This window comes from Cotesia typhae, unplaced genomic scaffold, assembly GCF_013202065.1.
Source record: "Cotesia typhae breed Kobodo isofemale line unplaced genomic scaffold, CoteBio_Ctyphae contig_20, whole genome shotgun sequence".
Taxonomy (NCBI): Eukaryota; Metazoa; Arthropoda; class Insecta; order Hymenoptera; family Braconidae; genus Cotesia; species Cotesia typhae.
The window spans coordinates 1,907,434-1,934,754 of record NW_027423725.1 but is presented as its reverse complement, the minus strand read 5'-3'; the positions used below and the strand labels follow the sequence as shown (position 1 = coordinate 1,934,754).

Sequence of the window (27,321 nt, the reverse complement as noted above, 5' to 3'; positions counted from 1 at the left end):
AATTTTTGCACTCCAATTTTATTCATAAATATTTTTTTTTCACACTACTGTTAAACCACTGTTAAATTATTTATTGCACAATTATTTCTAAATTCTGTAAATAAATGATATATATTTTATTTCACAATTAGTAAAATCATTTATTGGAGTATAATATTCCTCGAGCAATAGAGCACTTATTAGCTGCATTATGAATGTAAAACATATACGTTCACTATGAGCCCTGTAATGCTATGAAAAATTATTTAAGGCAAAAATGCCCATGTATGCGCCATCTATTAGATTAATGCTACATCAATTAGAACGGCCTGTTTTATCTATTTTTTTAGCAATAAGCTTAGTCGCTAGTAGGTAGCACTGCTTAACATTTTTAACCATCATAAACGCCCCTTTATGATTCTCTATAGGATATCTTTAGTACAGCAGGTTCACCAACCTTACAATTCAAAAGTTCCTTATACCTTCTGCATTTTGTCCCTCCCTCGGAGTCGAAGAGACACATTGACTTGCATTCACTTGTTTATTCCTGTTTATTCGTGGTAGTTTGACTGTCAAACTTCGATAGTGGTATACAGTGAAACACTTGTCTTACCGGTATAGTGCAGTGGTAGTTATTGACAAGTGTTTTTGTTTAATCTGATAAAACTTAATTATTTGTTTTTTATAATGGAATACGCATTGGTAAAAGTCCCTCATGAAGATAATAAAAAAGTGGTCGTTGAAACTTGTCACATAAAAAACTTTAGTACCTTCAATATTTTGACTCAAAATCAAGTGTATCGTTACGATGACGGTGTGAAGAAATTTAAATGCATAATATTACATCAATCAGGTAAGTCACAAATATAACATAATTTTGCCCAGTTAATGCATTCCATAATAAAATTTTTGGTGTTTTATTGGAATTTCAATTATAGCCACGGTTGCCATATCACAATCTATACTTGGTTTAATTTATGTTTGTTTCTCTGATAGCTTATAATATATTTAATTATGCTAATTAACTAAACACTATAAGTTGACAATTCTAATAATATTTTGAACATATAAGTAGATAAATATTGAAAAAAGAATCAAATAATGATGAATATCTATTTAGTCACAGTTTATTAAAATATTTTCTCGCATAAGTTTCTTTAAATTAAAAATATACAATGAACATTATGATTTAAATGTGTGAAAAAGAAACTGACAATATATTTATATAAAATAAAACTAATAAAAAATTATTATTAAATTATAAATACATTTAAAAACGTGTCGACATGTCTAATGGTTTTTAGAAAGAATAAATTGTATTTCTATAGTTCGCTTATTTTCAGTTTACGCTTATCCCTGATTAAAAAAAAGAATTAGAAAGAATTCAAAATGATTTGATTTTTAATCATTTTGAATACTTTCTAATCCTTCAAATCCTTTTTAAAACTATCTCTTATGGGCATTTAACATATGAGATCATTTTTAATTCTTTTTTTTAATAAGGGATAGTTTATAAATTTAAAATAAATATTTTGTTAGTTTATATATTCTTTATACAAAATTATGAAAGTAATAAACTTTACTTGTAGTTCGTGTTTTTATGAAAAAAAAAATTTTTTTGATGAGTATTGTGCATACATAGATGTATTTATAGTTTTATTTTTTCTTAAGATTTGATTCTTGTAAATTTTAACAAATTTTTTATTCGATATAATATTTTATTACACTTTACATGAGTATAGTTTATAATCAGTTTATTACTGGATTATGCAATCCGACATTAATTAAAAAATTATTTCACTTAATACATTCAATTGTTCAATGTGTTTTACAATGTTATTGTTATAAATGTATACTATGAATTTAAATAAAGTTTAATCATTCGAAATAAACAAAATTGAAATATTTTTTCAATAAAAACAAGAATTAAATAAGAAATAAATTAGTTCGAAGTATCTATCAATCAATTATTTATATATTATTATATGATGAATTTCAGATTCACGGGACCATTTGTTGAAACCAAAATTTCGCATACGAGAGCCTGTCATAACAAATCGGTCATCGTTAGAATCATCGTCAGATGATGAGAAAGAAACAGAATCGGGGTCGCCAACGCCAAAATAGCTAGAAAAGTATTTATTCAATTTTTATATGTTTAAAAACATTATATCCCTGGGAAAAAATGTTTTTATCAAATTTTATGAAATGAATAATCTTATGCACTTTCATACAGTTTTATTGAAATCTATAAAATTTTAAAAACATGCATAAAATTTTATAGAGATATTTTCAATATAAACTTTTAATTATAAAAATCTATAAATTTTAAATTTCGATAGATTAATAACATAAATCAGTTATCCCGTGGGCAATAAGAAAAATAATCGATTTCGTTTAAATACGAATTATTTTTGAAGTAATCGTCCAGCCAACTATTTATTGCTGTCGTTATTGCTTAACTTCGATGATTAAATCCCATCCGTAACATCCTATCGTTGGCTTTACTGTTCATACTAAATGTGTGTTTTATGGTGTATATAAATTTAACAAGTGATTGGATTATTTGAAATACTTATTTTCTTTTAAAAAATGATTTAAAAGACTAAAAATAAGAATACTACTTAATTTGGAGAAGGTTTTATCAAGTAATTTATGATAAGAAAACTGAATAATTACAATAATATAAATAATAATAACAAAATTTCAAGGGTCCATTACATTCAGCATGCACAATCAAAAACAATAACTTAATAAAATGTTATAAAATTGATGTTCCACACTTTAATGAAATTTTAGCAAACTTAAGAAAATAATATAAAATTTCATAAAAACATTTAGTGGGTCGATAAAATTTTACAAATTATTATAAAGTTACATAAAACTTTATGAATTAATATAAAATGATAAAAAATTTTATACAATATACCGAATATTAAAAAATTTACGTAGCATAATATCATAAAGTTATATAAAATTTTGAAAGGTTCTACAAAGTTTTATAAATACTTTATTCTCGGGATCGATAGCATTTTATAAGTTTTTATAAGATTATATAAAATTTTATAAAAATTAATTACTAAATTCTAATAAAATTTTACAAAAAAACTAATTGCCATATCTCATAAAAGCATTATTTATAAAAGATTAATTTTTTTTTCTATTTTCAGAATAACAAACAAAATAAAATAACATCATATAAACAAAAAACAGAAGCAATTATAAAGGTGTATGAAGCAAATAAAAAGAGTAACAATGAAAAAGTATGTATTCAATGATTACAAAGCTTAAGCTAATGTTACAATTTGCATATATGTGCACTCATGTTTCTTTCTCGTTAATTATTTTTTCACTTATTATTTATTATTTAACTTGTTAAAGGCTTCTAATGGTACCTCAGGACAAGATGATGAGACTCAAGAATTACAAATGAATTATGAAGAAATTGAAGTATTACCAGATTTGCCTGATAATACAACACAAGAAATATTACCAGTCATTAGATAATCAAAATGAAATTGAAGATTTATCAAATTTGCCAATTCATGAGGGAACAAGTGAAGATGAATTTGACTTTACTAAAAAACCGAAACGAAAAAAGGCAAACATAATTATTGAAGAAACTGAAAGTGAAAAAGATATTTTATCTGAATCGGAACTTAATTATGTTGAACCACGAGTTATCATAAATAATAAAAAAGACGATGGAGAAAGTGTAGATAGTCAAAAATCTCAACAAAAGGTATGCAGTTTTCAATATTTGATGTGATATTTATTTCAAGCAAAAATATTTTCTAACAAAATAAAATGTTTCCTTTGTGAAATACGTTGCATATACATTTTTACATAAGTTCGTTAAATTAATTTTTATTTTTAATTTATTTCAATAGTCGATTGTTAAATAAAAATATAAAAACTTTAGGAAATCTTTGTTTACAAAACAACAATAGAAACATTAATAACGAAAAATGTTCTGATAGTTTTGCTATGTTTGATTATTTTTACATTATGTTCTAAATACCAGTCTGATTGAAAATTTATTATCAAAATTGTTTATGACCAAACATTAAAAAATTAAGACGTTTAACTAATAAGATATATACTATAATATAATAAAACGAAAAAAATTAAATGAACAACGAATTTTTATATTTTTATACAGTAATTTAATTTGAAAAAGTTAAGAAAAAATCTTACATATTTCTGAAAAGTGTCTTAACATGTGTGTTATCACTGACAGCATCTCCATAAAATCACTTTTTGTTTTGAAAATTTGAAACCATTCTGATAAATACTTAAATATTTTATTTTCATTAATATTTGTACGTTTAAGGGCCGTTTGCTCCAGCATTTATGTAGCTACATAAAAAAAATGAAATTTAAATGCTTACATAGATTTTAGTTTAGTAAACATAAATTTCAGTTCTGACATAAATAAATGTATTAGACATAATCTTTATGTATTCACACTTAAATTTATGTGTTCACCTAAATTTTCATTCTTTTATTTTTAATAATAGTACAGATATTTTTATTTTAAGCTCTTTTTAATTACGAATATGAAAATATACTATCTAATATATCTATTATTATTTATTTCATAGCAAATAATTAATTTTTAATTATATTTAATGTATATTTATTATTATAAATTATGTCTCATTTCTTATGTTATTTATTTTATAATTAATTAACGATTACAAAAAAATCAGTCGATGAAAAAAATTATTAATTAAAAATAAAAGAATTAGTAGCATTATTAAAAATAAAAAAATTAAAATTGAGGTGAAAACATGAACTGAATTAAATTAATCTGTCCAGATAAACGTTGGCGCAACCGGCCGTTAGTGTAGTAACTTTAAAATTATTATAAAGCTATTTGGCTGTTATCTTATTTCAATCACATCAATTATAATAGAGAACTTAGAGAAAAAGAGACGTTCATATTTTAATTTTTCTTTCAGCCAACATTATCAAACCGCATACTTCCTAAATTAAAAGATACGAAGGTAAGCTTGATATATATAAATATTATTCTTTGTTTATATTCCCTGATTAAAAAGTATTGAAAATAACAACATTTGAAATTTTTTCAATACTTCTGAATATTTTTAATTCTTTTCAATTCGTTGTCTTAACGAGAATTAACGTTCTCAGTCATTTTCAATACTTTTTTCTAACCAGGGTTTAATACTTTTGATCATTCAGCTGAAAATTTTGCAATTAACTTCATTAATGTACTTTGTATACAGACTTTGTAGCAAAATCCGTTGATGGAGCGACTGATGAAAGATAACCGAAAAAAAGATGAAGAAAATATAAAATTGAAACGTCAGCTTCAGCAATATAAATTAATATTATCTTCAAATCAATCAAAACAACAACAAGAGGAACAACAAAAACTAGAACAACCACAAAAGCAACGTTATGATCCTTATTTCTATATAGATCATGATACGTTTCACGTTGGTGATGATATATACATACCAAGCAGTACATCTCGTGAAGCCTTCGATGCCCCCAACCCATCTAAATTTATTAAAACTATGTCTCTTGCTTTTGGAACAATGAAACACTTTCTCAGCGCGTAGTTCATGAACAAAAAGAACACAAATGGTCGTACACAATTAACTCCAAGAAAAAAATTGCTTAAAATTCATTACAGACACTATTTAGAAAGTCGAAAATATTCTGATGAAAAATTCAATATTGAAAATTCAAATTCACAAATTAATACGTATTTAGATAGAGCTATTCAGGAGGCTAAAAGACAAACTAAAAAATAAAATTAATTTTATCTTGCCAATTCTTTTTTTGATTGTTACATTGTACTTTGAGGTGTTGTAAAAAAGTATTTTATTTTACATATAAGTTTGGTAAATGTTTCTCAAATCAAAAAAAGAAATATTAAAATTTCAGTGCAAAGTTTTTTAGATATAAACTTGAACTTCAAACGTTCCATTTCCGACTCGATAAACGCGTAAAAGTTGTTCTCTTAGTTTTTTGTCCGAAAATTCAGAGTAAAAGATTGTAATTTCACTCCGGATAGCATTACTTTACAGTACAGTTCATTTTCATAAAAGTAGGCATTGCTAATAAAAATTTAAAAAATTATTTTTATGATTAATTTTCCGTTAAAAATCTGAATAAAATTATCTCAGTTATCTTAATTGCAAAATAAATGTTTAAAACGCCATTTCAGTTAACGGAAAATAGTAAAAAAATTTCAGGCCACTTTTTTTTTCTGCCTTGAGAATATTTTTGAAAGTAAAAGATCTACAACAAAATTGCATTTTTTCCTACATTTTATTGTACTTATTGCATTTTATTTACTTACCTAATTTAATTTTATTAAATACATAAATGTATTATTTTAATAAAGTCAGGATATATAATGACTAACAATTTATTTGGTCGATCTAAATTTCATAGAAGTTAATGAACTCAAAAAAGTATATTCAATTTATATGTTATAAAAAAGTATTGTACTTCCGGTCTTAACAATATTTTTTCAAAACATATTAATTTCAATTGAGCTGATTGGTCTCCGTAAAATTAGGATCATTCATATAAATTAGGATTTGTTATTGAACTAGTGCTACGCGATTATTATTTATTATATTAGAAGTAAGATTTAGAATTACATTTAAAAATTTATATTTGTTTTCTGGTCATACTTTTTAATGTAGATATTTAGGACAAAAATGCAAAAAAACCAAATACATTATATTTATATTGTATTAAGTTAAGTTTTCTGTATTGTTTACGAAAATTTAATAGTTGTTTATTATATTTAAAGTAAGATTATATAGTACATTTGAAAATTATAATATAATTAATATTTGTTTGGAAGCTTAAATTTTCTAACGTCGATATTTAATACAAAAATGTTAAACAAAAAAACTCTTCTCAACTCTTAAAAACTCTTATAAACTCTTTTTTTCTTGCTTGTACTTTTTTAATAAAACTCTGATTAAGTCTTATTAACTCTGAAAAACTCTTTAAAAAAGTCCCAATTTTCTGAGAATGTAAGTCTTATTAAGAGTTTTTGAGACTTTTTAAGAGTTACTTTTGAAAAGTATTTGCATCTTCTGATTCGTGATCTTAACTGATCTTAAATGATCAAGCAAGTTCCACTGTTTTAACCGAGAGCCTAGAAGCTCTGCTTTATTTTTTGGCAAATTTAAATCTCTAATTAGATTCTTAAAATCTTCTGAAGTAATGAGATAGGGTTTTGGTTGTTCAGGTGTAGGCAAAAACTCATAATCGGAATTACTTTTATAAGAACTAAAAGATGAGCTACTTTTCTGCGATAATTTTTTTGGTGGCTCAGGTACTGGTCGTGTCAGGTCGTGAGCAATTGGAGCAGAAGATTCGAGGTCAGGATATTCAATAGATTTTGCATTTTTACCTCTACGTTTTTTACTCGGATTCACCATACAAAAGTAGCAGTCAGTAATATGGTCTTTTGATTCTCGCCAAATCCTTGGTATTGCAAATTTCATACACCTTTTCTCGCCTCGATACCAACCTAAAAATATAAAAATAAAAATTAATATGTCTATTATTTTGGATTCATCGCTTAATTAAATAAAAATTGCTTACTTTCCAAACACATTTTACAATAACTACAAGCAACATGTGGAGCCCATGGCTTATCTTGATTCCGTACAGGACAGTCAAAATATGCTTCATAGGCTTCACAGAGAACGTGAGATGTCTTTAGTTCATATTTCACGTCTCGAACTTTAATAAATTTACCACATATAAAACAAAATGCATCAGCATTGTATTTGCACTTTCGTGACGACATTTTAAGTTATTCTGGGCTTGTAAATAACACCTGAAGGTTTATCACTCGTTTGCCATAAACACGTTTATCACTCGTGTGCCATCTAGCGGCACAGTGTAAACGTTAATACCCCACTCTCACCGCGCGGTCTTTTTAAAAATATTAAAATCAATTAAAATTTATGAAAAAATTGAAAAATGAGTATTATTATTATAACTATCACAAAAGCAAACTTTATACCGAAAAAAGATATTTTCTTTTCGTTTTTGTGCATAACTAACTGGAAAATAATAGTATAAACTTTAGGACAAAGAATGAAAATTTGTTTTGTAGAGTCGTGTTATCAATTATAACTATTATTATTACTATTTTCTTTTTTTATTAAATAATTTTTTTAAATTGTCAGGTGCGAATGAGTTTTGATAATTTATAAATTTAGTCAATTTTATTTCAACCTTTGTAATATAGCAATAAATACTATTTGCGTTTAATTTTCGTTGATAAATTTTTTTGCTCATTTTATTATTAAAAAAAAAAAAAAATTATAAATACACTAAAATATGTGATAAGTAATAGTCTCTTAATTTAAAGTTTTAATAGTTTTTATTGTAAAAAATTCATTCTATTTTAAATTTCTTTTAAGACTCATGCTAAAATCGTTATTTTTATTGATTTTTAACGATTTCAATTATTGAATTCGACAATCTTGGAGTAATAATGCTCATTGTAATTTTTAGAATTGTACAATTGTAGTTTTAAGAATTTTTGGTTTTTATAAATTATTTTAAAATTTTATTTATACCAGAACAAAATTATACCCTTGTGGAAATAATTCTCTGAAAAAACTCTTGAAAAGTCTTTATAACCACATGCCACCTATTAGAAACTAAGAACACTCAAAGATTCTAACTGTAAATTCGTAAACTAAAATATGTTAGGTATCAATTAATTCCAGCAGATAGCGTGTGGATAGAAAATTCTTTCCTACCTAGAAAGTTGACTTTAATATTTGATAGTCCAAATTAAATACCGATTGGATTTACTCTTTGAGTAGTATCTGTTTCCAACATCAAGTGCACTTCATTTGCTGTTGATGTTTTGACTTGCTCAACTATGAGTGATTCGATGCCCATCAAAGTATTTTTGTGATGAAAATATTATTTAAAAAAAATTTTTTTAAAACATGCATTACTTCTTTTTTATAGTTTTATTTAATTCTGATAAGTAATTTTTTTGAAAAGAAATATTTTCTTCTTTTCCTGTAAAACTGAACAAGTCTTATCAAGTCTTAATAACTCTTTGAGAAATTCCGAAATTGCAGGGAAAATTTGACTTTTGAAGAGTATTGCAGAGTTTTGAAGACTTATTAAGTCTTTCCTTTACTTAGTTAGGGATGTGAAAACTTTCGAAAAGTCTTATTCAGAGTTATAAAGACTTTTCAAGAGTTTTTTCAGAGAATTATTTCCACAAGGGTAATGCATCGGTAATTTATTTATTTTTATAAATTTATCAATCAAAACTAAATTGAAGAAACAATTTAATCAAAATTCGAGAACTAAATATTTAAGTAAATTTATCTACGAATGGTTTTTTTCATTTTTATTTTTTTAAACACCCAAAAAACTTGAACTGCAACTCTGCATGGTAAAAGTATATAAAAATTTTGTGTAATCAACCGATAATACCAATAATGTTGACCTCCCAGTCGTTATAAAATTTTTGTTCAATAATTAATTATATAACTAAATAATCGACAGTTTGTAAATAAATTATGTGACCTCCAGTTATTCAGCACACATTGGAGTAAAATAAAATACTGGCATAATACAAGTATATTTACTAGATCTTTTTAAGTTTGCGTAATTGAACGGCTAAATTAATGAATTGACAAGTTGATTTAATTGTGATTGCATTGTTTAAATGACAAATACATAAATGTAAGGAATTTAATACTGATTCATCAGTATGGTGTGTCAGTGTTGAGTAACTAATTTAAGGTATCTATAATAAAGAAAAATCACGCTAATTGTTAGTTAAGTAGAAGTGGATTAGGATAATACCATAAAAGCAGTTCAAATTAAATGAAAAGAATCATAATTAATTATATGTACAGAACTGATTGGTTGCATTCCCATAAGCTTCTATTATTTTCAATTCAATTGCATTTTTTATAACTAGTTAATATCATTATCATTATTATTGTTATTGCCATTATAATTATTAATGTTTTTATTATTATTTTTATTACACATGATATATAATAAACATGCACACGATTGACTTTTTAAAAACACACACATGAAGTCTGTGGGATAAGACTTCGTGTGCAATTAAATATCATTCGTCCTTAAAAGTTGTTTATCATAAGACAGTATTTAATTGATATTGAGGTTTTTTGTAATAGTTTAGTTACAATTTACCTTTAAACTGAAAACTTAAAAGTTTCATAGAACTTTACTTTTTATGAACATTTTTACAGTTATATTATTATTTTTTACTAAGTAATATATTTTTTTGATTACTCAAAAATAATTGTTATATTATAATTATGAAAACAGTAATAAAAGTCGCCATATTTATACTAACTTACACAATAATTATCAAATTATTTTAAGGAAGAATTTTTAAATAAATTTCTAGATATTTATCAAGCAAAATTATGTAATTATTTATTATGTTTCAGTTTACAACAAGTAGCTCATAAAAATATAATTATCATGCAATAAAATATGTTTAATCTGTATTACATATTTTAGAATACTTCAAGTAATTTTAATTAAAGAAAAAATATGAATATATCATAGTAGATACAAAAGATAAATTTCAATCATTATCACTATGTTGAAGTTATGTTTACAGTATCTTATGTTAATGTTAATAATTAGTGACAATCATTATTATATATAAAATAAAATATTTATGTTTAGTAATACTTGTAATATCATTTGTCATAAATTATTAATTATATTGAAGCATATTTTTTGAGTATTATTTTTCAATCATCAACATAAAAAGTACAGCATACATTGCTTTCTTTAAACTTAAGAATTACTGTCAATCATAATTATATGAAGTAAAATATTTATTTTTCAAATATTAAAAGTATTAATTACCAGTATTAAATGAAATACGTGACTTAGAATATGAAATACATACATTAATCTTAACTATCTATAAACATAATGATTAGTCACGTTCATTAATATATTGAGTAAAAATTTATTTTAAAAATATTTGTCATAATTTAGGACAAAGTATTGATTATATCCATATATTTATACTTTTTTTTCACTCTCATATATATACTAATATTATTCTTATTTAGTTTGATTATTGCTCAAAAGTAATCTTATTAATTTTTTATAGCTACTTCAGCTTTGCTCTTTTGAATTTTAGGACTTAGAGAATCATTACTTATGATTATCAGTCTCACACAAGGAACGTAATTTAAAATATAAAATATGTTTATATGAATCTTATATCGGACCGTAATTTAAATTTTAAGTAATGATAATGAATACACCAAAAATTTTTTAGAATTTTGAAAGTAAATTTTAATAGAAAAATTATCATATCAAAGTATATAGTATAATTTCCTTCATTAATTACAACTAACTGCCAGATGCTTTTATTGACTTGTTTAATTCATTGAATTTCTACTTTCAGGAATTTATTCATTATTTATCAATTGACTCGTTCATTCTTTGTTTAATAGTTATAAAATACGGTTCGTGAATTAAATGAGAGATAAATTAAATTAAAAAATAAAATCTTAAATTTAAATGAATCATTTTTCAGGAATAATAGCAGCATGAACAAAGTTGAAAGAATGCAGGAGCTGTCCGAATGTTCCCATTTTAATTGAAAACTGGTATTTTTAGGAGTTACTACCAAGATATTGATTGTATGTTATAAAATTAATTCCAGAAACAAATTGTAAGTATTTCGAGGCAAGAAATAAATATTATGCTAAGCACTTAACTAATAAACTAGCAATTGCACTAAAATTTTTATAATGAATGTTTTAATATCATTAGCAAAATTATAATTTCTTTTTTTTTGTTGTAGGTCAACATTTGGTTTTAAACTGCTTGAAAAATGGATTTAAATAAATTTAATCCGAATTGTCGTCCAGATTCTCGAAAGTCGTGGGACTTGCTTTCAAACGACTACAAAAGAAAGTTAAGAAAACGATACTATAATTTATTAGATTCGTCGGTAGGTTGTCATGAAAGTAGTTCTACGGACAGTGTACCATCTAAATTGCTGGCGTTAGATACAAATGTAATTGAAAATAGAATAAATCAGGAAAGCTCGAATAGAGAAGAAGAAACAAATGTTGAAAATTTAAGAAGAGAAGATTGCTTGGATAAAGGACAAGAAACAAATGTTAATAAAAATCTGATTGAAAAAGAAAACGCGTATGAAGAACAAGAAATAAATATTGTTGAAGATGTTATTGAACAAAAAACGCGTATGAAAGAGAACAAGTAAATATGACTGACCCCGTAATAGAAAAATATCCGACCATGTTACAAAACATAAGTCACGACACTTTGGAAAATCATCAGCAATCTTCACTAACATCTTTACTATTACTTAATTATCTCGATAATGAAAACGACAGTAACAAAAATATTATTAATCAACCGATACATATGTCTTCTACTTCTGACAAAGCTGATTTAACAACAGAACAAGAAAACCCTCCAAGAATTGAATCATCACTGCCACAAACCATGAAATTGCAGTTGGCCAAATGTTTTGTTGAGAATAAACTAAATCAAACGCAAATTAATGCAATATTGAAGGTTCTAAGGATTCATCCACAACTACAATTTCTACCTGAAAATTCTCGATCTTTAATGAGTACTCCACGTGATAAAGTAGCAGTTAAAGAAATGCCCCCTGGAGAATATTTACAAATGGGATTAGAAAAAATGCTGCGACGGATTTTAGATCGTGTTCCATCTGAATCAATCCCGGAAAAACTGCTGATTGACTTTAGTACTGATGGTGCCGAGCTTAACAAAGAAATTGCACTATGGCTTATACAATTTAGAGTAGTAAATTTGCAATACGATAAGCCTGAACTTTTAGGTATTTATAAAGGTGACAAGAAACCTCAATCATTTACTAATTTCTTTGCTTATTTTGTCAATGAAGTTAAGGATATTTTAAAAAAAGGAGGTATAGAATATAAAAAAAGGAAAATACCAATTGAGCTAAGGTGTTTTATTGCTGACGCGCCAGCTCGTTCTTCTGTTTTAAATCATCGTGGTCACACATCAAAATTTCCTTGCTCAAAGTGCTGTGTTGAAGGATCTTATTCAGCTGGATCAAATCGGTTTCCTGGTGTCAATCATAAATCAAGAACAGATGCGGATTATAGAGTGCTGAAGGATGTAGATCATCACGAAGGAAAATCTGCTTTAGATGAGCTACCAATAGATCTTGTGCATCAAGTACCCTTTGACTACATGCACTTAGTGTGCTTAGGTGTGATGAAGAAAACAGTTGAATCAGTAGTATTTGGAAAGTGTGCACTGAAGAAACTGCCTTGTTTCAAAGTTACATTATTATCAAATCGATTAATGACTCTACAACTATACTGTCCACGTGAATTCGCCCGGATACCTCGAGAGTTGGACAAATTGTCGAACTTTAAAGCTACGGAATTCCGTCAACTGCTTCTTTACACTTTTATAGTTGTGTTTCGTGGAATAATAAGTGATGAGCAATATAATCACTTTTTGTTACTTCACTCTTCCATGCGGGTTTTATTAAATAGCTCATCTCCTAATGAAATGGTGGACTTTGCTGAAGAATCGTTAAAAAGTTATGTAATTAAGGCCCAGGAAATATACGGGTTGCGGTTTCTGACTTACAACGCTCATGGACTTGTCCATCTTCCTGCTGATTATAGATTATATGGGTCTTTAGATTCAGTTTCAGCATTTTCATATGAAAATAAAATGCCCGTTTACCGTGGTTATGTCAGAAAACCGAATCAACCGTTACAACAAATTCACAAAAGAGTCCATGAAGAGTTACAATTTCCTGTTACCCCTGAAAGCAAAAGTAAAACTTTCAAAGCTTCTGTTATTCATGATTGTGGTCCAATCCCAGCCATATTTACCTATTCATCACTTCAATATGAAAACCTACAAACTCCATCCTTCTATTTCTCTATACAAAACAATGATAATACAATAATTACCAAAGATGGTAAGATTGGCGTTATAAAAAATGTAATTTCTTACAACAGTGACTATTATTTCGCTATACATTTTTTTGAAAAGCTTGAACCGTTTTACATGATTTCAAATCAGCCATCTAGTCAATTTGGAGTTTACCTTTGTACGTCTCTAAATGATACTCAAGCTGTTATTATTACATACAATGAAATAGCTAGTAAATGTTACCGAATGCCATTGTGGATAAATAAGCAATTTTATGATCGTCCAATAAATGACAAACAATTGAATAATGCGTATGTTTCTGTATCTTTATCTTGCAGTCTCTTAGAATGATATAAAAATTATGTGTAAATATATGTAGATATATGTTAGTTTTCAAATTTTTCTTATTGCCACAACAATAATTTAATAATTATCAAAAAATATGGTACACTTATAACAAAAAATGACATACTATATTTCTAATGTATAAAATGTAAAATTGTATTTGCAGTTATTATTGTAAGGTCAGAGATTTAAATTAATTAAAAATTTTATTGTTTTTAACATTCAAAATATACAAAAATATCTTCATAATTCATTAATAAAAATAAATAATTGGAATTATATAATGTTTCATTTTCTTTAATACAGAAATACTCAAAACCTTTTACTAAATTATTTCGAGAAAAAGACCCAGTTATTGACACTTGTAATTTTATTGTAATTAAAAAATAAACAAATCAGCTCTAATAAATTAATAAACATAATTTTTTAATTATAAATTTTAATAAAATTGATTTTTAGAGAACATTTCAGTTTTTAATTCGAATAAAATCGCAAGTGTCAAACAACTAGGGCAGTGTCAATAACTGGGTCTTTTACCTTACTAAGCATTTAAATTTTTTTTTATTGCGCTCTAATTTTTCATTTATTTTTTGTAAGTTGTGATTAACCATTAACTTGCAAAAAAATTTTTAAATCATTGTTTTCTAACGTGTCTTATAATCAAGTTGAAGGTCTAAATAAATACAACTTGAGGCAATATTGATTTTTCTAAAAATTTTACAGTTAAAGTTTCCGTAATTTTTTTTTAAATCATTCCAACTTAACATTAACTTTTTTACAGATTAAAAGTTGGTTAAAACTTTGATTTAAATTGCGGTAGTAAATTAACGTTAAGTAACTATACAACTTCAACACAAATTGTATAATAACTTTTACTGTACAAGTCTTTGAGTGAACTTAACGTTAACTTTGACTGAATTTTCTATACTACAAGTATTTTTATAGTAAGTGTGGCTATCAGGGATTGTATTTACTTTAATGATCAATGCAATGGTCGATACGTTAGGGGTTTTCGAAAAGTGTGATGACTCACCAACACGAGTAGGAGGTATTTGCAAGAAATGGATGGAGTTCGTAAGTATTTTTTTTTTCTATTTTCAAATTCATCATTTATTTATTTCCAAATTTTTTTGATAAAATACAACAAGTGTAAAAATTTAAATCCCTACAATAAAAATACATGAGAGTGTGAAGTTAGTCAATAGTCGAAACTCACAAAAAAATAGGACCTGATTCCTTATTGGTTAAAATTAAGGCGCGCGCGTAGCGTGCTATTCAAATTTCTAGTACTCCTATAGAATTTCCATGTTTTTTTTTGTTTCAAAGAACTTTTGTAGTACTTACGTATTTTTTTTTCTAGTGTCAATGCGCATATGACTGTTGTACCCAGCGCTGTGATTTTTATTACTTTAATGGACGCTGCAATTAATTTCTTATAAATATTATAATCAAATTTGTAAGCCTTAAATTTTTCCTGAGAGCCAACGTTTTCTCAGAAAGTAGTTGATTTTCAGTAGTTATAGTTTACTTAATATCAAGTTCATGGTAATTCTTCACTGAATAACAGTTGTAAACAAATTGACGAAAATCTACGGCCGCAATTTGAATGCAAGTTAACAATCAAGCTTATAGCTAAATTTTCTTTCAACTTTACTACAACTTGACAGAAGTACTTGCACAGCAAGTCTTTTCGTCAAGTAGGTTTCAAATTGCGGCCGTAGATTGACAGCAAGTTTCAGTTAAGGTGGATTTCAGGGTATAATCAATTTAAATATTATAAATTATAAATATAATAATAAATTAAATTTTACTTTCTTTAATATTGACTGGCATTTATTTTTCCTTCCCAAAATAATTTTTGATCATATTCTGACAAATTGCCGATGTATGTTCTCGTCAATATCTTCCCTTGATCTACCATAATCTACCTTATCGAGAAGTTTCATTCTGCATCTAACAGATGGCGACACTAGTCGCCATGGCGTAGTCAAGTTGATGTCAACTTTCTTCCAACATAATTTTTAGATGGATTTTCTTAATTTACTTAATAAAAAGTAATACCAATCTAAAATTTTATTGTATCCTATAAAATAAATTACAATTTTCTGTAAATAGATTACCACCCAAAAAATTTGATTGAAAATAAAGCTGCAACTTCATCTCACGGACAGAAAATCATCATCTTCTGCCCACTGGGAAGAAATGATTGATTCCTGCCCGGCAACAGTCGCATTGGTTTGAAATTGTCTAGTTTCGGTTGGCTCAACAGGCATTGAAACTTGCATTTTCAATGCAGGTGATATGAAAAATTCTTTTTGAGTGAACTTAACTTCGGAGAGATCAAATCAACTAAGAATCATCCACTGCAAATTTTTTATTGTATATTTAGATTAAAAAAATCTTTTTTATTTATGATTGAATGACAAAACTGACCCCCAAGTCCTAGACAAGGGAAAATTTGAGTATTTAACTGAATAGGTTAAATGTGTTGTATAATTAAATGCCGAGGTCCTTGTACTTTGAGTGGACATTGATAGATATAAAAAAGTAATTCAACCTTTTATAAATAAGTGTGTGTATAAGATATATATCTATAGAAGTAATCTTCTGATAATAAAAGACAAGCTGATAACGTCACTCAATTTCTGATTGACTTTACTAACTCGCCCCATCATATATACCTATCCCTTCTTTGTGTTATATCACGACCCTTTCCTCGGCCAGTCAAATTGCCCTACCATTGTGTACACTTAAATTCAAGTTCAAGATAGTATTTACCTCTTTGTGCTAAATTCTGATGTATTGATATTGATTGTTTGACCACGTTACAGTTAAAAAAAAATTTTTTTTGTGAAAACATTATTTGCTCATCCTTCAATTATATTTTTTTGGTCGAAATAATTTCTATCTTAAGTTGATCAAATAAAACAAATATTTTTAATATATTAAGGATAGAAAAAAATTTCTAAAAATAAAATTAAAAAGTTTTAAAATTACAGACAAATAAAATAGGGGGATCAATCATTTGAACATTTGGAACGAGTATAACAAAAAGCTTTTGTTAAATATTTAACATTTTAAGTTGTAAATTTACTTTTGTGTTAATTTTTTAAATCAACACAAAAAAGTCTAATATTTGATACAAATTTTTTTGACACCATGACGCAAAATTTTGTAGTGTGTAATGGTAAGTATTTTAAAAAAAGAGATCGTTGTTTTTCTACTTTTTGAGATTTTTGAAAAAGTAGTTTTGAAAGAACCACCCTTATAAAAATATTTTTAAATGTTTAAATTTTGAACATATTCAGAAAAAAAGTTTGCAATTTTTTTAATTTACAGGGCTGAAATGCACTTAATACTATCTTTTTGTTAATAATGAATTATTTACAAATTTGTTATGATGACATTATTCACCAACAATATCCATGCGCATTGGATTATTTTTGTATACGAAGAAAGTGGATGAGATAAACTCAATAATTCTATTAGTTTCGAGTGCTATTGTGGATCCATGCTATTGTTATAATTCTTATTCAATCAATCAGCCTATGTATACATCCGATGAACGTAGATTGTGTATACTGTATAATACCGTAATCATTGAAATTCTATCAATCTTGGTCACTTAAAAGTACTCGAGTCTCTTCCACAGTTACAATATGGTCAGCCGCTGAAAATGGAAAAATTATATACATATATGATAACATTACCGCTCTGCTAATGCCCGTCAACAATTCCATTCCTGTTTGTGATCGAGGTCTACATGCATAAAAAAAAAAGTCATTCTTATTTTTACTTTTTTATCCACAAAAAGTGCTTAGATTGTTTTTAAGAGTAAAATCATCAATCTTTAAGAACTGAAATATTTTTACTGCCTTTTTACGAGAAATAAAAATTTTTTTTTTTTTTATTTTTCAATAAAGTGTATCATACGATATTTGACATCTAATAAATGTGTACCTTACATTTATGTATTTTCCATTTGGATTTATAATTAAAGCACAATTTGTTAAATTGTCCATTTAATACGAATAAGTCCGTGATACGACTGACTAATTTTTTTCTTAGAAATTAAATGAGCGTTATGGGGCGTGCACTTTAAAATTTTTCAACTTTCCTGTATTTTTTCACATTACATCTGTGAATAAAAATCGAAAGGATTGTACTTAGATCGGGAATTACGGAATGTTCCATGATTACTGCAATTTTTAGTAATTTTTAAAGGAAATTAAATTCCAGGTAAAAAATTTTTTCTAGCTCCAAAATAAGTTCGATCTTCTTCACAATTTTCTTGGTTCAAATAAATTTTGTAAATTTTGTTCAAATAAATTATGTGTAAGAAATTAAAATGGATGAGATCACAATAGATATTTATGTTACAAGGCCGTAAAGTGGCGGGAAGATTTGAAACGGGCGTAATTTTAATGTCTGAGGCGTATCATTGGTCGGTACACTAATGTGACTTTTTTTTTACAATCTCTCTCAATTTCGTCTGTGTGTACTCAAAAAGTTTGTAAAAAAAAGGAGGGGGTAAAACTTTACGGCCTAGGCCGTAAAAAAAAGACGGTATGGTAGAGTCTCTTTACGGACGCCACCCAAGGCTCAAAAGTTGAACTTTTGAAGCGAGTATAACAAAAAGTTATTTTACGATAAATATAAATTATATTATATAAATTGGAATATGTAAAGTATAATTTTAAACTATCTAACTTTTCTTATTTCAAACAGACTTTTCTATCACACAATTACAAAAAAATTCAAAATTTTTAATAAGCTTTCTACAAACTTTTTCGAACGCTCAAAATAAACTTCTACCATAATTGACTAAACTAAAATATAAAATTTCAATAATTACTCAACAAATTTAATTAATAATTACCTTAATTGGCATTAACGAAAACTCGAAAAAATGATCTGCAAAATGTTAATTACGTAAAATAAGCTTATATATTAAAAATATACAAATATCAAAGTTATTATAAATGTATATACTTCATATCAAAACTTATCACCAAATCTACCCCCTATACAATATTTTATTATCCCATTCGAATTATACAAATTCACATTTATTTGCTTTTTTAATACCTCGTTATTACCATTAAAGTTTGTTTTAATTAACAAAATGCATTGAGTTGTATTTTAATACACTCACTAAATAATTTATACACATCTGTATAATATATCCCTCAGGATTTTAGCTTATGCTCATTCAGAGTATTTTATAACAATAATAACAAATAATAATAATGAAAAAAGTATAAAAATAAATCTTGTGTAATTGCATCAGAGGTGAGAGCGCAAATTTTTTTCTTGTATCAAATACGTATATATATTTATGTATGTATGTATGTGTGTGTGTATACATAAATCTTACTTACTCATACATCCATCCCCTATAATATACACCTCTTACCTCAACCATCCCTTTCCTTTTCGCGCTTGATTCAACCAACTAATTGGCATTTAGACGATATTATAGGCCACGTTATTTTCATCATCGACGTTGTTGGAGATTACATGTATATAAGCTTGACAAACTTCCGCATCGTTCATTTCTAATGATTATAAAATAAAAAAAAGGGTTCTCTTCCCCTAGCCCAATATATATACACACACTTATACGCATATATATGATATAAATGTATGGGCGTTTTATGTCGTGTGTTTACATATGCGTGTTAATCGCGTCTAGTATGATATAAAGGTGCTACACTTGTGTAAAACACCATCATCGGAATCGTTATAACTAAGAGTATTTATTACTGTACTAGACGGATAAAAGGTTGCCGCCAATTTGAGTTATAGTTTAATGCGTGAAAAAATTCCTACGGGAAACTGTATGCTGTGTAATGAATGCACATGTAAAGCTTTTGAGTTAATAAAATAAAAATAAATATAATTAGTCGGATGCACGTATACGTGCGGGGTTTAATGGCATCAAGGGCTGGGGTGCTAAAATAAAATAATGAGAATGTGTGAAATTTAAAATAAGCTGCATTCCCTTAGTTTTATTTCATTTTTATTAAATAATATCCAGTTTACGGTTTAATGCGGGTAATACGAGAAAAAATTTGTTTTGTTTCGAGGCCTCGGTGCATATGTGAACCTTCAATGTTGCGATTTTTATAGCAATTTAAATGGTTTTTTCGTTTTGATATTTTTTGTTGGTACTTTCTTTTGATTAAAAGATCTTTTTTTGCTTATATCGATAAAGATTTTGTTTAGTTATTTTTTTAGTGAAGGAGAACGGGAAAATGATTGAATCTAATCATGTTTTAATTGGATCAAAATTTTTTTGAAAATTTTCTTGAGCCAAGAATTTTGTTCTCTCGTCAAAAAATTTTTCTTTCTGTGTACTTAGTGACATCTGTAATGAAAAAAAATTTCAGATAGTAGCTTGTATCATCCTGATTCTACTGAGTGTAGTCCAAATTCTACAGGATACGATCCCGGATTATATCCAGTGAAATCTTACTCGGTATAATCTGAAATTTTACTGGGGAAAATAAACGATTGCAATGAGTATAATCCAGATATTACTCAGCATAATTTGATCTGTAGTATTTAACTTATTAAGTCTCTTGCTAGTCTTGTTTGTTGAATAAAATTTAAAATAGTATGTAGATCGTAAAAATTATTGAATGAGAAGTATAGTCTATCGTTACTATTTTATTTAATGAAAATTACGATAGTAAAATAGTAAAAACTCCTTCTATTTTCTTTCCATGTATATATTATATATCTACTAATATAATTTTTGATCAAATAATTTTTTTTGGATACCCAAAAATTTACGATCAAAGATAATTGAATACTACTATATTTAATATCAGGCTAAAAAAACGTGCTCGTGAATTTCTCGTCAAATGTTCATTTTATGTGAATTTTCCAACTCAAAAATGTAGTCTACAGTCATTTTTTCAACAAATTATTAAGAACCAACTAAAAAATTACCTACAAATTTTTAGGCACATTTTTGTCTGAATAAAATAAAAGCTCCTAACTTTTATTAACTGAACAATAAAAAAATGACGTCAGATGCTTTTGATTCGATCAAAGTCAAAATTGACGTCCATTTCAGATCACGGCTAACGAAATATATTTGAATATATCTATGATCATGTTAAAAATATAGACATACTCATACAAATTTATGCTTAGTTTCATTTTGTAATATATTTAAATTCCTTTTTTTAGGAGGAACAAATAAATTTCTTCAAACATGAATATTAAAAAAAAAAAATTCAGAATTTCCTTAAAATGTGACATATCCAAAATTGGTAAACAAAAAGAAAACACGTGGTAAATTTTCATAGATAACCCATGTTTATGGTCAATTATCTGAACGCACCATTAATTTTAATGTTGTGTATAGCTTAGCACTTTTTAAATAATAAATAAGTTGATATTTGGTTTCAGGTATATACAATATGTATTGGACTTGACAATTTTGAGGATGTCGTAAATTACAATCATAAATAAGGTTCTAAATTTAGCCCGAGATTTTATAGTAGAACCCAGCTTTTCTCAAGGTCATTTTTCTCTAATGGTCATTGTTTTATGGACTGGTATAAGTTTGCAAATGTCAAGCATAGGAAGAAGGAAAACTTGCAAAGATTTATAATGGATGTTTTATGACTCAAGCTTTTCAACAATAGATAACTTCGGCTCAGTAGTATTAAATGTATTTAAGAAAAGGTCGTGACAAAACAAAGTAGGAGAAAAGGTCTCCAATTCATTTGGGATACTTTTGTTTTTAGGTTTTCCTAGTACTTTGACAACTATTTTGACGTGGTAACATGTCCTGAGCTTTTAATAATAGCAGCTTTTTTTTTATGATCAGCTTAATAAGGTCTAAAATAATATAAATGTGGCTGAAAGGCTCTCTGAAAAAATGCGCTTGAAAATCGGATTAATAGATCTCGTACAGAATGTTATTATATTTAAAAAAAATTTATTTTTATTCCAAAATTATTCGGATTACTTTTGCTTATTTTTGCACTCCATCCTTTTATATCAATTTATGATATATTTTATTCATGTTTTAAAAAAGTTGTGGGTAGATATACATCGGGTATTCCATGCCAAATCGACCACTTTTGACTCCGACCCTTTTCGATTTTTCTGAAATTTTGGTATCTTTCTCTAACTCTTACCCAACCAAAAAAAAGTTACGAGTTATTTGGAAAAGACAGCTTTTTTTTTGATAAATAACCATAAATTTTTTGAAAATTAACTTATTAGGATGTTTTTTTTTGAATTTTTTTTTTTAATTGTATTTTTAGAAAAAATGTGAAAATAATAATTTGGATTCATGTTCAATGTTTTTTTTTTTGAAAATTTTGAAAAAAAAAAACGGAAATTTCAGGATGATTGACATTTTTGATTATTTTTTTATGAATAACTTCAGTATTTTCTACGAATTTCCTAAAATTTTCAGAGTAGTATTTTTTTTCTTCCTATTTTTTTTTTAGAAATGAAAAAAAAAATTTTTTTTAAATGTTTGTTTTTCGTTATACCACTCTGAAAAATTTTCAGCAGATTTGTAAAACTTCAAAATCTGAGAAAAGAAAATACAAAGTGACAATCATCGATAGGATTTGATTTTTTTCCAATAAAGTTAGATCAAAAATTAAAAGAAGCATTGAATTTTTTTTTCAAAAATACATGCAAAAACAAAAAAATGAGATTGTTGTCCGGTCCATTTGGGAGCAACGCATGAGCTTTCAAAAATTTTGGGGCAATTGATTTAAAACAAAATTTGTTTGAATTGATTTTCATTTGCACAGTAGCTAAAAACATGTTTTATGGAATGATTTATAAACAGTATTCTTGAATGGAATGTAACTTTATTCTTTTACCCGTTTGAATAATTTACAATCCTAATAAATTCAGGAGAATTTGAGTATTTTTTCACAAGTTTATGCGGTAGTCAGGGTAGTTCGGTAGTCAGGGAAACTTCCTGTGACTTTCCAACGTCGAGATCTGATAAAAACTCGATTTTTGCAAATCGGGATAAACTAATAACTTCTCAATTTTCTTAGCGGGAAGTAAAAAAAATTTTTTCGATTTTAATTTTTTTTCTTAAAATATTTCACAATTTCCGCCTGATAGCTAAGTTGGTCGCAATTTTTCCGCAATTTACTGCCGCAACTTGTCACCAAGTTTGCAGCAAGTCTTGAAAATGCACTCGATTAGTTTCAACTTGTTCACCAAGTTGTCAGCAAAAACTGCTTCTGAAGCTTTTTCACATCAAGTTGACGACAAGTTTCTCAAGAAATTGGGCGACAAATTGTGATAGTAGACACAGTTGTCAAATTAGTGCTTTGTGTAATTTAGCTTCAGTAGTATTTTTATCTGACAATGCTGCGTAAAAGCTAAAGAGACAGAAATATATTTTGTTTCATTCCACATGAGTTTATGTGCATTTGGTGTATGTTTGAATTTCGCGCGCGTCCTAACTTTTTCTGCAGCATTGCCACATTTAAATTGACTAGTACTTTTTTCTCAATCATTTGTTAATTATTTTTATCACAAGCTCTGAGTTTATGGTTTTATTTGCGCACAATATTCAATAAATTTTTCCCTTTATCTTGATACCAATATTATAGAAATCTGAATGTCCAGTTTTGTGAAATAAAATAAAGTCTGTGATTTCTCATAAAGATCAATGGTAAAGGCAAAAATTTATAAATATTAATGTCTTTTTTTCAGTTTCCCGTAGACTTCCAAAAATTTTACTTCTTAATTATGATATTATAAAGTATCGATATGCCAAGTTTCATTAAATTCTGAACGTCAATTCTAAAATCGGTAGTACTACCTTAAATCTGAAAGTTCGTGTTTTTGAATGAAAAAATTTTTTTCCTTAAAAAAAATGAAAAAGAAAAAATAGAGGTTTAATTTTTATTGTCATAGAATTCTATTAATTTCATGGTATATACATTAAAATATATTATACATTATTATCAAATGAAATGAATATATCGTAATTTTAATAATGTGTTTTTGGACCGTTATAGAAGACAACGAAGAGAAAAGCTACAGTTTTGATACCTGTGATGATACAATCAACGCCGAGTGCTTCAGAATACCCATCAGGTATTAAGGTTACATACTCTTATAAAACTTTATTAACGGACATTAATTTGCTTTGATTGTTGGCCATAACCAAAAAAATTTATGCTTTATTTATTACGACACTTTTACTAAGCAGTGTTCAAAAGTGAATCAAAACTAAAAGACCTATTATAACAAGATAAAAACATTTGGGAGCACCAATGGTGTTAAATTTAAAAAAATCGATTTTTTTGGTTTTTTTCAATAGTTTATGTTTCGAAATATAAAATACTAAATTTATGAGCAATGTATCTTAAACATTTTTAAAATTCAAGTTTTTGAAGGAAAAGAGCTGGGAGAACTCAAAACTACATGAAAATTATTTTTTTGATCTCTTCGAGTTCAAAAACGTAATAAGCGCAATTTTGAGCTTAAAAAAGTTCAATAAAAATATTTATAATTGAAGATAACCAGTTTTTTGTCTCGATTAATCAAAAATGAAAAGATACTCTTTTGAAACTTTGTCTTCTCAAATTTGAAACTTCTCAATTCTTAAAACAAAACAACCAATTTTCTTTAAAATAATTTTATTAAAAAAGAAAAAAAAAGGTATTTTTTTTTACCTACGTAATTTTTTTTTTTTTTTTATTTCAGTGCAAAAAAACATCTGCAAGTTTTAGAAGAAATTTGTGCTAAAAAAAGAAGAAATCAATACCAATAAAACTAGTATTGTATAAAGAAAAAATCAATTATAATGATGGTTTATTTAGAATGTAATCGGTAAGAATATTAAGTTAGCACTTGATGTGTGGATTTGTGGGTTAGCGTGAGATTAACACTCACGATGAGTATTCAACCCCAATAGTATAAGAGGGTAGTGACTATGTAGGGCTACCACTGTATCGACACATAAACGACAAATCCCCTTGGTCTTTATGCGCACATATACATATACATATATACACATAAGTATATTCGGTTAAACCTAAAGAGGGTGGTCTATACACCGAAACAAAACATATTGTCCAAATTTAATTGTGAATAGGGGAGCATTAGATATTCATACGTTACCTACTGCCTATTCTATTTTACTGTGCACTATACAACAAACGTGTGTCCATGACAATAACCAGCTACACAAGTTCATTCATCCGTTACATTTTATAATACACCATATATATTGTAAAAAAAAATACCATAAAAGAATCAATCTTATGTACTGAAAAATGCTATTTATTTTTTACACCGGATACTAAATCGTCAATTATCTATAACCCTTTATCCGAGGCTTTGTATGTTATTTTTAACTGTTTACAATAACAATGGCTGATGGATTTCTTATAAATTGTCCATGAGTAGTTGCTGCGCCAGGATCATCGGTAAATTGATGTACAATTTTAAGTTTATAGTGTTCGGTAAATTGATTTCAGATGAGTTCATAAAGGTATACATTGAAGCGAAATGAAATACGGAGGATAAGTGCTGACAAACTAACCACAAAATTTTAATTGTATTTACATTCAAGTGCCAATGCAAACAGAATTTTAATTTAAACCTTGTATATAGCACAACCCTTTAAAATGTTTACTCTTTGATAAAGAAAAACCAATAAATCATGATAATTATAAGTAAATAATTGTTAAAAGACGTTTCAAATGTTTATTTAGATTAAAATTTTTTTCGATTTCTTTTTAATTGATTATTTTTAAGATTAAGATATTTAGATTTGTTGAAACTCGTTATTAAATTAATTATTTTTTAATAGATAATAATTAATAATATTTTTTCATTTTTGGTAAATTCAATATTTCACCCATAATTTTGAATTCAATTTTTTACCATGGATCCTGCACTGAAAAAATAATTTTTCTGCTCTGCACGATACGACATTGCTACTCTCACGATCCACACGTTGCTATCTACAGAATAGTGAGAAGAAAACTGTATATAATACTAACGGTAGCAATAGTATCATGAATAGCACTTGAATGGATCGTGACAGTCGCTATCCAGACTGCTACTCGTAGTTGTACGAATTATACCCGCAACGAGACACTCGTTACTACATAGTAGCTACTAGATCTAGATGGTGCTGAGCAGAAAACTTTTTTTTCAATCCATAAAATTCAATTTTTTGTTAAATTTTCCAGTTCAATTAAATTTTTTCCTAATTCATTTTACTCAAGATAAATAAAATTGACCTGAAAAAGCCTAAAGGAATAAATTCTTTTAATTCATCACAATTCGAAAAAAAAAAAAATAATTTTTTTTTTGAGTGGTCAATTATGCCCAACTTATCCTATATTGACCCAAAATATCATAAAAACATCATAGAGGTCATAATTTGAGGGAAAAAGAAAATAAAAAAAATTTACTTAATTTTCAAGAGGGGCCATAGAGCTTTCTTCAAAATTATCAAATTTTTCTTGGTTCAAAATTTTTCATTAATCAATCAAATTTTTCCTGAAACCTAAACCAATTTACCAACATTTTTTTCCTGTTCTCCAAAGCTGCAAAAAAAAACTTCAATTAAATTACGAATCCAATTAACAAAAATTCTCCAAACCAAATTAATACCATTTTCATATCCAATCTTGCATATATCGAAACAAAACAGCAAAACATCAAACGCAAAAACATCAATAGTTCACTAATTACATTTAACCAACACCATCACCTTACTATCGACTAAGCCAATTAAAACGTAACAGCCCAAGTGAATTAATTTCCCAACAAAGCACCTCTTCCCCATCATCATCCATAATAACAATGAATAAATAATCCCAGCATGTACCTGAAACAATGAACATCAGGATTTGAGATACTATTGACCACACTGATACTTACATTTCTATTGTCATATACTTACTATGTTCCAGCAGAAATGTTTAGCCAATCGTAGTGAGCTTTGAGGTGCAGGTATTTCGTCATTGTAACTCTCGGTGGGTTGTTTGTTAATAA

General features: G+C 26.9%; 3 protein-coding genes across 13 annotated transcripts; 2 read left to right on the top strand and 1 right to left on the bottom strand.

Annotated features, from left to right (window-relative positions):
* Window positions 1-9: 9 nt before the first annotated feature.
* LOC141538101 (uncharacterized) lies at window positions 10-5,618 on the top strand. Of its 10 annotated transcripts, XM_074259407.1 has the most exons (8): window positions 10-264; window positions 408-426; window positions 544-832; window positions 1,979-2,114; window positions 3,150-3,242; window positions 3,361-3,721; window positions 4,944-4,988; window positions 5,232-5,618. In XM_074259407.1, exons 6-8 carry the CDS (start codon window positions 3,416-3,418, stop codon window positions 5,238-5,240), a joined length of 360 nt encoding a protein of 119 aa, XP_074115508.1. In that variant the 5' UTR covers window positions 10-264; window positions 408-426; window positions 544-832; window positions 1,979-2,114; window positions 3,150-3,242; window positions 3,361-3,415; the 3' UTR covers window positions 5,241-5,618. The 10 variants fall into 10 exon arrangements, with proteins under 10 accessions (XP_074115508.1, XP_074115509.1, XP_074115506.1 ...); XM_074259408.1 differs by lacking the exon at window positions 408-426; XM_074259405.1 differs by lacking the exon at window positions 408-426 and having other exon boundaries at window positions 10-347.
* Window positions 5,619-5,623: 5 nt separating this feature from the next.
* Window positions 5,624-8,158, bottom strand: LOC141538098 (uncharacterized). Its single transcript, XM_074259398.1, has 2 exons — window positions 7,585-8,158; window positions 5,624-7,510 (listed from the first exon to the last, which is right to left on the bottom strand). The coding sequence occupies exons 1-2, from the start codon at window positions 7,790-7,792 to the stop codon at window positions 7,038-7,040; spliced, it is 681 nt and encodes a 226-aa protein (XP_074115499.1). The 5' UTR covers window positions 7,793-8,158; the 3' UTR covers window positions 5,624-7,037.
* Window positions 8,159-10,906: 2,748 nt separating this feature from the next.
* LOC141537983 (uncharacterized) lies at window positions 10,907-14,544 on the top strand. Of its 2 annotated transcripts, XM_074259216.1 has the most exons (3): window positions 10,907-11,498; window positions 11,570-11,707; window positions 11,840-14,544. In XM_074259216.1, the coding sequence occupies exon 3, from the start codon at window positions 12,268-12,270 to the stop codon at window positions 14,302-14,304; it is 2,037 nt and encodes a 678-aa protein (XP_074115317.1). In that variant the 5' UTR covers window positions 10,907-11,498; window positions 11,570-11,707; window positions 11,840-12,267; the 3' UTR covers window positions 14,305-14,544. The 2 variants fall into 2 exon arrangements, with proteins under 2 accessions (XP_074115317.1, XP_074115315.1); XM_074259214.1 differs by having other exon boundaries at window positions 10,907-11,707.
* The last annotated feature ends 12,777 nt before the right edge of the window (window positions 14,545-27,321 follow it).